General features: G+C 32.6%; 1 protein-coding gene across 2 annotated transcripts; it reads left to right on the top strand.

The window, feature by feature from the left end:
• The first annotated feature begins 8,907 nt into the window (after positions 1 to 8,907).
• On the top strand, positions 8,908 to 11,772 carry LOC105248347 (two pore potassium channel protein sup-9). 2 transcript variants are annotated; one of them, XM_025413044.1, is made up of 5 exons: positions 8,908 to 9,605; positions 9,727 to 9,882; positions 10,100 to 10,443; positions 10,509 to 10,627; positions 10,713 to 11,772. In XM_025413044.1, exons 1-5 carry the CDS (start codon positions 9,479 to 9,481, stop codon positions 10,972 to 10,974), a joined length of 1,008 nt encoding a protein of 335 aa, XP_025268829.1. In that variant the 5' UTR covers positions 8,908 to 9,478; the 3' UTR covers positions 10,975 to 11,772. The 2 variants fall into 2 exon arrangements, with proteins under 2 accessions (XP_025268829.1, XP_011251400.1); XM_011253098.3 differs by having other exon boundaries at positions 8,911 to 9,605; positions 10,707 to 11,772.
• The last annotated feature ends 498 nt before the right edge of the window (positions 11,773 to 12,270 follow it).

A 12,270-nucleotide genomic window follows, 5' to 3' on the forward strand; every position in this document is an offset into this window, starting at 1 on the left:
ACACACAAGTTAATATATTATTAAGATTAATAAATAATTACAATATTATACAAAAATATATTTTTTTAGACTATAAAACTTGTGTAAGTATTACATAAAAAAATATGATTATTAAATTTTACAAAATATGTACATAACATATAAAATATGAAAATATTCTCAATTTTTTTCTCAACATATTGTAAATAAAAAAGAAGATTAATTAGTACGTGTTCTTTTACACTCATATACAAATATAAGATCGTTATTTTTCATCATAAAAATTTAAATTCCACTTTAAATCTTGTTTACATGATACTTTATTACAGTACAGAATTTACGAATCTCTTTCGTGGAAATGGTATGTTATTAAAGTTCGTGGGACTTTTGGCGGATAACGTCGACGAGGAGGGAATGGAAAGTTTCCGGCGGAAACTCGTACTCGTCCTCGTCTATTCGTTAATTCGATTTATTGTAGCACGATCGTTTCTCGAACTTTGTTCGATTCCGCAGATGCGGTCGGTTAGACAAAAATATCGCACGTCATGTGTAGTTTTTTGATTATCCGATCAATCATCGTGTAATAATAATAACGCGACGCGTTGTCTCGAAACTTCCAACTTTTCCTTTCGTTCGCATTTTTGCCTAATATTGGATGTAATCTCTTATTTATATATAAATACATAAATAATTTAGGTATAAATGTTTTAAGAACTCAGAGGAATCTGATGCTATGCCGACATGAAAATTAAAAATAATTCCTATAAAATATGAGATGTAGAAAGCATTTATATATTTAGGAATATTTTTAATTTTCAAATTGGATTTACATTATTCTAGAAATAAAGCGTCGTCTATAAATTGTATATTCACATATATTGTGTATTTGATCTATAACTTTAATGCTTTAACTTGATCGTGGCGAACTAATTACATAGGTAATTGCGAGATGTACAGTGTATTTCATTAACGAACTGAATTACCATATTGCATTACAGATAATAATCTACATATGATGAATATTGTAATTGTAAGCCTCTCAAACCTCAAAGCTTGGTTACTTAATATTCGCAACTATAAATTAATAGATTCAAGAAACGCTCATTCGGGAATGAAATATATATGTGAAAGCCAAGAGGTTACTTGCATGAATTTTAAAACGCATATAAATGGGCTAATAAGATTGTTTTCCATGATTTGCTCGAGTCTATGTTTTAATGGAGCAACTAATACGAAAATTTTATATTTACTTATAATAGTTAATAGTTTTCCAGTTGAAACAATCAAACAATTTAATTCAAAAGGCAAATGAATTTAAGGAAACTGTGAATATTATCTGCCTAAAGGTGAATGGAAATCAGAACTCGAGTAATGAAATTAAGAGAAATATTTGTCGTTAATTTCTCTTTTGAGAATTTAGAAATAATTTTACAGAAATAAATATATTCTCAACAATTGTATTGATTCACTCGATTTTATAAAAGCATTTGAATATTTAAAAAAAAATTAATTAGCAGATATTACGTCTTTTTGCACACAGATATTAATAAATTTTTTCTCTCGTTTAAATAATTTGTCTGAAGAATTTGTTAATTTAATGAGCGTTTATTAAAAATTGATAATTAAATATAGAGGAAATTCAATAGATATAACGCATGTTATAATTATAAAAAGAGATCTATATTAAAGCTTGAAACAAATATTTGCATGCATAAAGCTTTCTCTTTGATAGTCTCTGCAGTTGCAACTAACTTAATTCGTTCGGAGTTGTGCGAGCTTTCAGTTTCAAAATAACTACCGTGTTTGTGGCATCGATATTTATATACTTTGAATATCACGATATCTTTATGCCAATACGATGCCTCTTTATGGTTTTCCAATTTTACTGTTTTCAAAATAATGCAATATAATACAATCACAGTAAAATTACCGATAAAATGAATCTGTTGATGGAATGATTGATTGATTAATATCATTGATCGATTAATATTATTATAAATTACTGATAAAATGATTCTGTTGATGAATTGATTGATTAATATCAAGTAGAAATCTCCCATATTATTTTATAATTTTTTAAACAGTCTCGTAACAGTCTCGTAAACAGCTTAGTTTAAAAAATTATATATATATATATATATATATATATATATATATATATATGCGTGGACGGGGGAGAGGCGCTTTTTCCCTTGCACTCCCACCCCAGAAAATTCTAATCTAGTTCAAACCTAATTTTATTAATGTAAACTCAGAAATAAGTATGGATTAAATTAGAATTTTTTAGATAGAGGAGCTCCTCCTCCGCCCACGCATTTCATTTGTCACGTTCAAATAAATAGATTTATTGAGAGTATGCGTTATTAAATGTGTATGATGTTACAAAAATACGTTTTATTCAATAAACCTTTTTCATTAAATATCTAAAAAATTATATGATACCGTCAAATAAAACAAGCTAAATATTATTCAGCAATTTCATTCTTACAATATATGTGAAAATGAAGGTCAGCAAGATTAATGAAAATAATTATTACGCTTATAATTATTACGTTTCAGTAAACCTTTTTATATAATTGCGCTATCTACTTTCTTTTGTTATTTACATAATATAAAAATTTTTATTAAATAAATCATAAATTCATATATTATTAAAAACATTTATTAACAATTCTGGAACATCATAAACAAATAATTATTTAATTTATTATTATTTATGAAAAATATTTCTCTGTCATCAACTTTTTCCAGAAGCTATCACGTTATATGATTCTACTCTATACGTATATTTACACGTGTAAAGCGCGCAACAACTTTTATGCAGTTTCAAGGTCGATACGATCGCTCCGTCGGCGATTTATTCATAGGTATTTATCAAGCTACATGTGATTTATTGCACACTTGTGGCGCGAACATACCCAGAGATTCAAGGACGTAGGGCCAATATATAGACGCGGAATCAAGTTCAATTACTCGTCGAGTATCTTGACGGTTTCCGATAGAACTTGATGCGACGCGATGAGATTTATGTATAATTGTAAGAAGGCATATTATTGGAAAATAGAATGTCGAGAGAGAAGTCATCGCGCAAAGCTGCCTCGTTTAACTTCTAACTTGAAACGAGCGAGATTGTAAAGGGCGAAACGCTTCGCTTCAAAAGTATTTATACAGTCATCTCGATTGCGTAGCGAACGAATCGATTACAAAAAATCATACCATGGCTTCTAAATTCCGGAATGCAATATGGATTGCACAAGATAGTTCATTGAGAGTACGCATCTTTATCGTATTTCAAAGCAAACGACGGAATATGATCAATTCCCATAGGAGTCGCTTTCCATTTGACGTTTAACGAGGCGAGAAACGAGAGATGTCACGTATCCGAGGCCAGGAATAATGAAAAAACGGAGGAAAATATTTTTTCCTAGTATGTATGTGCGACAGCATAGGCTCATTGATTGTCTGAAATAACGTGTCACGTTGGATGTAGAAATTTTGAACTGATCTATGGTCAGACGATCAAGATAAAATAGATGTAATGATCCGAATGAGTAGAAGCGCTAGTTCGTTAGCTGGTTGCGGTAATTAAGATCCAAGCGCTTAATCAACGAGACGATGTATGTATAATCCGTACGTTACTTTGCCTCTTTGCAATTTGGCTTTCAAAGTGTTTTCTACAGCATGATTGCGTGGAAAATTTGGTTAACGTCAAATTATTTGTAATCAAAGATATTCAGAACTGACGTCAGGTAGCCAAATTACAGGATCATCTTCACACAGGTGGAAGATACGACAAAAGAATAGATGGCATTACTGAAATAAATTCTTTGAATATATAAGGATTGTTGTTTACACACACACACACACACACACACACACACACATATATTTCGTAAATTATATACGATGCGTAATGTAAGTGATTATGTTCACATAACAATGCGTAATAATGATTGTTATGAAGATAACAATTATTGTAAGCTATGGAAAAGGTAGCATCTGTTTAATCATGCTTTAAGCATGACATTGATAAACCGAGATCAAGATTCTTTTAAAGAAACACATAATAATCTATTGCCTGGTTCGAAATAGTTTCTTGGAGCGTTTGATGAAGATGCAGAATTTTTTTTCTATTTATCACATTGAGTTTTATAAAGTTCTGCATTTTCTCCCTGCAATCTAACGTCTTACTCGTGGAATTCTATTTAAAAAACGCGTTATGATTTATTCTTTTGATATATAGTTCATATTAATGCTAAAAGTAGTGAACATTTAATATTACTCTCAAAGGAAAATATAATATCAACAAAAATATTTATTAAATCAAGTTTATGAGCGAAATAAAAATTGTAGAAGAAATCAATCAAAATACGGAAATAGCAACAATTATGAAAAAACTGTAACTGCGAATTCGAGCATGTTGACAATTAACAGTACGAATGGATTTATCAATAATGCAAATACGCATCACAGCGCTTTTATGCCAATAAAAGCGTAGAACGTTAGGTCGAGCGTTACTTTCAAATACTTATACGCTTGACCTAATTGCGAGAAAAACAGAGTTCGTGATTCTAACAATCGAGTTGAAATGCTCGCATGAATTGACAAATAAGAAAGACGTCGTATAAAGTTGAATGTTTGCAATAAAAGCATTTTAATGAGGTAAATAATATTTTCTTTCAAAATATCATTAAATAATCGACAAGTGTTTTAATCCCGATCGTTTGCTGAAAATATATTTGTTTCTCACCTGTTTAACAATCACCTTAAAAATGGTTTGGAATCTTAAATTATATTAAAAAAAATATATATAAATTTTGAAACTTATTGAAACATTTTAACAAAAAGAAATTTATGCGCGATATAAACATTTCTAAATTTTAGTTATATTAATTTAAGATTCTCTCTATCTTTGTCTCTCTAAGATTTTAATATAATAGTACTTGATAATATTCATGTAATTATCAATTTTGCAATTAAATCCATATGTTAGTTTTCTTACCAAATCTAAATCTTTGATACAGTATTTATTTAAATATATATTTATACATATTTATTTATTTAAATATTATTTAATACATTATTTAAATATTATTTGATACATTATTTAAATGTTAACATTAGATTGTCCATGATATATTGTACAATTGAAAATCAGGTCAATCGTTTTTGCTTGATAACCGAACAAACAACCACGCGAACAAATTGAATTTCAATTTTATTCATGATAGATTCGCGAAGAGCGGTTGGTGAAACCATGTGCAAGATCCAGTTACAACGCTTAATCGGGGAAACGTTGGGACGACGTTGTGGCTATTATTTACTCGCGACACGTCGATTATTATTTATTCGTGACGTTGCACCCCAAATGCTTTCTGCGTTTCCCAATTAAATTTTCATCGCGTGATGCGTAGTGAGGCACGCCGAAGTGTACGTCTGAACGTGTTTAAATCATGAGAATGAAAATAACTCACAGAATTGTGAACAGTTTGTTATAATTTCTGAGATTGAACATGCCCGAAATCCTGCGTATTGCGCTGAAATAATAAAGTACAATTAATAGAAAACGAATGATGCTTTATCGATGCCATGTAATTGGCTTCTTACATAATTCTATATCATTACATAGCCGAGAGATTTGTTCGAGCGTTCAATATTGCTTTTCATTATTTAAATTCTTAAAAGCTTCAATCTTTTTATTAGCTCTCAGACGTATTTAAATCCTTAAATTCTTTTATCTTTATTCCACATATATTTTGTTTAAATTTTTAAGAGTCTTAAGAGACATCAAATGTGTATAGATTCATAGAATTTATATGAGATCTTTGATACGCATTCTCCGATTTTTAGCTTCATTGATTCCGACCTAAGATGGCCGCAAAGTATTTTCTGATATGTAGTTAAATAAAATCGAAAGGAAGGTTGGCCAATGATGCAGAATCAATGAACCATTCAAGTTCATTGCTTACGTTCAAGGATAGGCATATACATTCTAATTCGATGAAGCGCGTGAAATGTATACTTGGATTAATGTTATTGATTTTGTTTCCGCTTCTATACAAATTGATCTATTTATCGGTATTATTATCGATGCTTTTTTCGATGATCGTTTTTGCACGATTCGATCATTTTCAATCGCTTCGCAGGAAAATAGACAGAAATCGAAGGAAAGTGAGAATATCTTTGTAAAAGATAAGTTATTAATGAATACCTTTTTCGAGAAACAATATTGAAATAATTTTGCTTTTAATTTTTTACTTTGTCAAGATATTTTTTAAAATAGTTGCATCATATTTAATATTTTAATATTTTAAATAATTTTACGAAATAAAAATAGAGTGCATTTTTATATATTATGCAATTCGTTTTAAAATTATCTTAAAATTTATGGATTTTCTAATGTTAAAATTCCAAAGACACTAAGTTCGAAAATATCAATTTGACAATATTTACAATAATTTCTATTTGGCAGCATTCAAAAAATAAAACACACATGTATCGTACTTTTTGTCAATTTAAAGATAAGAATATTTCAATTTACGATTAAAAAGAGCGATAGAATAATTTCAGCATGTTTATTCTCTCTCTCTGTTCTTTTTACAAACATTTGTACCTATACGACCTGTCGCCGTTGATATATAACACCCTTCTTGTCATGAAGAACCCCGTCTTCATTCCTAGTAGCCATCGGCTATTTTTGTCCGTTGTAAAAATACATAATCTTTTTCTCTCTCTTTATCGATTTGTCATTGCACCCTTAAAGTAGCATCAAACAAAAGAACGTTAATTAACGTCTGTTACATAACCGACATTAAATCCTATTAAATGCCGCATTGGGAGACAATGTGGATCAATATAGAATATAAAAAGATATAAAAAATAAAGATATCCCAAGCGCATTGCATTCACAGATACAAGATAAATACTAACGCAAAAAGAAAAGTGCAGTTTTCTTGACATACACGGTTACACCTTTAACCGATCGCGTCTTGGTGATGAGACGATGGTAATTTTCTTAGAATATCTTTCCCTCGTCCTTTACCTCGTTCAACAGTGACGCAATATAGGTCGTTGTTCAACAAACAAGATTGCTAGCAGTGCAATCTATCTGCATGCAAATAATCGGATCCGCGCTTTTGATGTGACGCTTCGTGTATGTTGCATTCATTGGGACGGATCCCTGTGGAGCACGCCATGCCAGATAACTTCGCAAAGCTTCCTTAATCGGGATTTGCGGAGAAGTGTTATTAAACAGTCCCATCATGTGACGGACGGAAATTTATGAAAGCGCGAGGAAAAAGTTAAAAAGCGAAATCATAAATCATCGTGAAAAGTACGATGGGATGAGTAACGGCATCGTAAACCTGCCATAGAATTATGACTGAAACATAATGTTATATTTGCACATTAATAAGATTGCTATAAAGTGCTTAGTATCATTATCTTGAAAAAGAGAACTATACAACAGGAATACTTTCTGACGATAAAATAATTGTTCTAAAAATACTTATATAAGATATTATATTTTAGAATAAGAATATAATAAAGTTCCAATCTTCTCCAAAGATTAAATCGAATTTTTAATGACCTGCCAGCACATGTGAAAATCATAGCTTTTGTGGTTTATATTTTTTGCTTACAACATCTTTTATATAATTCAACATGATTAGATTTTATATAATGAAACCTTTATGTAATGAAACGATTCTCTCGGAGAATCTCTTTTCATTCAGTCAACAGGGAGAAAATAATTCAGATTTCTAAATAAGTTTGTTGTATAAGATTGACATTCTAAAGTTTTGGTAGACAAACGAGAAGTGACATAAATTCTTCCTTTTACTAAATTCGCATTTATTAATATTATTGCATTAAATTTATAAATTATCTTTATTATCATAAAAAATTTATATTCCATTTACATTTTATTTACTTACAACAATTAATATTTGCGTTGAAAATATTTTTGCTGTGAAACCAAAAAGAAGCTTTAGAAATAATATTGAAAGGAGTAATATTTTTTATAGCTTTTTGTGTATATGTATGTATGATAAAATAACTTTCTTTCTCATTGACATGCCTTGTATATGGTTGCTCGTTTTTTTCCCAGTTTTATAGTTATCCGACTTTATGACAATTTTTGAAAAGGCATGGTAATGCCCGATACGATATCATTGCCGAAAGCAATTGGACAGAAGCTAAATTGGCAATAAATTATAGAAATAATGCCTGTATTTTAAGTTTTACAGTACCATTTTGTTTTGATATTTTTATGCATGTTTTTAGCATATCTGTTGCTGTCATGTTTCGAGTAGGTGTAGAACGTTGTTCTTTACTTCAATGAATCATAAGTTTTTGATAGTGACTAAACTATGTTATGACCAATAAAGGTCAAAAGTTTAACATTTCCATTGTTCTTTTTTAGTCTATTAAAGTTTCAAAATGTTAAAATGTTATTTCAGAAAGTTTATAAAACAAGATACAAACATTAATAATTACGCAGTTTATTAATCCTCATTAATTATTTAAATAATAAGTCTTTGTTTACACACAAAAATCTAAAACATAGCAATGTAATATATGATAACATTCTATATTTTTCTGCCAATTAAAACATTTATTAGAATCCTTTAATTAATTAAATTCAATTCAAGATTTAAATAATTCAAGATTTGCCTCAAACGAAATTATATTTTGCATAATTTTTCTGCATAATATTTTCTTGCATAATATTTCCTCAAGGCAATTAAAAGTATAATACTTTATCGAAAACAGAGATATGTATATCTTTAGTATTCCAGAAGAACTTTCATCACCTTGAATTTAAACAATAACTAAATTACCTAAAAGATAAAAAATAAATTTTAAATCTGTAGATAAGCCATGCAGATTGCAACCGAGTTATCAACAATAGATTCGCGTTCGCAAAGAAGATCATACTTGGACGGGCGGTCCGTGCATGATCGGCGCAACTACTGTCGCGGCAAAGTCGAGTCGTACTACTTGAGTCGCTATATCGGAGCACGGTTAGCACTCGGCCGTTTTATCGCTACCGTTATCACTTGATTGTATCGTCGGCGCAGTTATCATGCGATGCTCGAAATCGTAAGCACGCGTACATACCTACCCTAGGAAGAAATCAACCACGGCGCATCCCTTCGGTTTCTCCCTCTACTACCGGTTCGCGATCAATACTCGGGCGTAGAGTAGCGTGCTACGTTGTTGTCTTGCGAGTATTGTGTCAACTCTCGTGGCATCCCGATCTCTCGGACGTGCGCTCCGCCTGATATGTCGTATAAACCCTCTGCATGGACGTCCGTTTGTCCGGTGAGAGATAAATATTCATTCGCGCGTGCTCCCGTATAAATGTCGCCTGTGGCAGGGAACGTTGCCGTCAGGGGAAATCTCGGGGAACTCGTCGAACGCGCGACCGTTGAATTTTTTATTCTATAGCGCGCCGTACGTGCGCGTGGTATTCTTTCGGAGAGGCAAAACGGCGAAGATGAAGAGACAGAATGTCAGGACACTGTCGTTGGTTGTGTGCACGTTTACGTATCTCCTCGTTGGCGCCGCGGTATTTGACGCCCTCGAATCGGATACTGAGAGGAAACGCTGGGAATTTCTCTCGGGTGAGTCCCTCCACCTCATTGTTTGCGTCGATAGATATTTTTATTCGCGGATCGATAACTGATAATTAATTATTTCCGCGCGGCGGGAAATGCCTTCTCTTCCTTTCCCTGCTCGCTGCAGAGATAAAACGCAATATGATGAGGAAATACAACATTACCCAAGAGGATTACAAGATGGTCGAGATCGTGATAATAGAAAATAAGCCGCACAAAGCTGGGCCGCAGTGGAAGTTCGCGGGTGCCTTCTATTTTGCCACTTTAGTATTAGCCATGATTGGTGAGTTTTTTTTATATAAAATTATAGAATTTTAAAAATCTTATTATTCGTTAAGAGAATAATCCTAAAAAAAGATATGTAATAAAAATATATAAATTTAATATAAATATATGAATAAGTAAATATAAATTTTATATAAATATATATAGATAAATAAACAAAATTATATTACATTTATTCAAAAAATAAATTCGAATTAATATCAATTTTCTGCAAGGTTACGGACATTCCACTCCGGTGACTAAACCCGGAAAGGCATTCTGTATGGTATACGCGATGGTGGGAATCCCGTTGGGACTGGTGATGTTCCAGAGCATCGGCGAGCGATTGAATAAGTTTGCGTCGGTTGTAATCAGGCGGGCAAAGACGTATCTTAGATGCCAAAAGACCGAAGCGACGGAGATGAATCTCATGCTGGCGACCGGCCTGCTTTCGAGTATAATTATCACGACGGGTGCCGCGGTATTTTCGCGATACGAAGGTTGGAGTTACTTCGACAGTTTTTATTACTGTTTCGTGACGTTGACTACCATAGGTTTTGGCGACTACGTCGCTCTTCAGGTAAGCCATGTTTTATTGATCGTGCGAGAAAAACGGAGAGATGATTTAGATAAATTATTGTGCAGAACGATCAAGCGCTTTCCAATAAACCTGGATACGTCATCTTGAGTTTGGTCTTCATTCTCTTTGGTCTGGCTGTAGTCGCCGCCAGCATTAATTTACTTGTATTGCGCTTCATGACTACGTAAATATATTTTTTGTAACATAGTAATTTTGTATATCTGTTTAAAAAATATTATCTTTCGAAATATATTGTGTTGCAGGGATAGTGGTGAAGCGCGTCGTGATGATAGCGAGCTGGTTTCCGCCTCGCATCACGTTTTAACGTTAGACGGCGAGGTTGTGGCGGTAAACGGTAAGCTTCTGGCTAACCAGGTGCCGATCGTGCACGACACGGATGATTGCGTGAGCGTGTGCTCCTGTACCTGCCTCGGTCCGGCGACCTCCGAGCTGTTGGATCCTTCTGGCTATCAGGGCTACCGACCGCCCCCGATCTCTGCCAGTTTCCGGGTGAAACGCGCATCTGTCTGATGGAGGGAGTTCCGTCGTCGCAGTCTACGTCGTCGACTTTCGAGGGCCGACAGCCGGGAGCTGCTCGGTATCGACGTGTAAGGGTCGATTTTTAATGCGAAACTTTCCGAGGAAGGATCACTGCGCGCTGTGATATGTTCACGGGGAACGATTCGTAATTTTGGGTAAGATTCTCACCTTCTGCGGAGAGTAAAATTTAGAAAAGACAAAAAAAAACCCGACAACATCTCTGTGATGTGTTTGATACATGTGTAGTAAGGACACTGACTGTTAATCGTTGTCTGACATTGTCGGAGACCAGTGAGAGATGCTTGGACAATGTGTTCCTGCTACATTTCTTCCCGATGTTGTACCGATATATTCCCGAAGTTGATGCATTTTGATAATTAATGTTGATCGACCGTATCGATTTCTGACACGTGTATGTTGTATGTGTAATCCGAAAGTTATATACACTGAATTTATGTCAGTTAAAAATGATAAACGACATTGTATAATTGTCGTTTTGATTGATAAATCGATACAGAACACTAATTGTCTGGGTATCCGAGCGATGACCCTTGCAATTTCGTATCCTAGGAAAAATGAAATATCCCAGTACCTCAAAAGTAACATATGCGAGCTCAGACGCGGATTATCGGATAGATGATCGCGTATTTATAAATTGTAGTATCATCAATGTTGTATTAATATGTATGTGAAGTCGAAATATAGATTGGCTTCTACAGCCTAGAGATTTTCAAATTTGATAGAACCAACGTGATAATTGAAAAACTATTGTCGTTTTCTCTATAAAAAGAATTTAGTATAATCACTTATTATATAATATTTTATTTTATAATCACTATATTACTTATTTTTAAAAATGTTTTTTTTTAAATTTTATTATAGATTTGCGCGTTTTTAGATATAAAATACTTTAAATTATAGATGAAATAAAAATCTATTCCCTCTCTGTTTAAAATTCTTCACTTTCCGTGGAATGTATTTGAGAATCTCTAGGTCAGCAGAATCGTGCAGTATCGCACGAACTATACATATGAGTATAAATACGATAGAACAATATTCTGGCCTGAATAGCGTAATATTGTATACATATTTCCATATTTATAAAACATATTTCCGTAAATGTAAAAAGAAGTATCGCCACGAGAAATTTGACATGATTACTTGTGTAATTGCAGATGGCACGTTTATACGTGATTGTATCGCAAGTTGTATTTTTTTAAAACGTTTATAAAATAAAATAGAAAATATCGAAAGAGAAAAGAGAAGAAAAAAGTGAAAAGAGAAAAT

This window comes from Camponotus floridanus, unplaced genomic scaffold (genome assembly GCF_003227725.1).
Source record: "Camponotus floridanus strain SB8 unplaced genomic scaffold, Cflo_v7.5 scaffold6, whole genome shotgun sequence".
NCBI classification, from domain to species: Eukaryota; Metazoa; Arthropoda; class Insecta; order Hymenoptera; family Formicidae; genus Camponotus; species Camponotus floridanus.

What these genes read in the sequence shown, in the direction of transcription:
- LOC105248347 (XM_011253098.3), top strand. Translation starts at nt 9,479, where the DNA reads ATGAAGAGACAGAATGTCAGGACACTGTCGTTGGTTGTGTGCACGTTT. An exon ending in TTTAGTATTAGCCATGATTG is followed by an intron (nt 9,883 to 10,099) that starts GTGAGTTTTTTT and finishes ATTTTCTGCAAG; the next exon opens with GTTACGGACATTCCACTCCG. An exon ending in GCGACTACGTCGCTCTTCAG is followed by an intron (nt 10,444 to 10,508) that starts GTAAGCCATGTT and finishes ATTATTGTGCAG; the next exon opens with AACGATCAAGCGCTTTCCAA.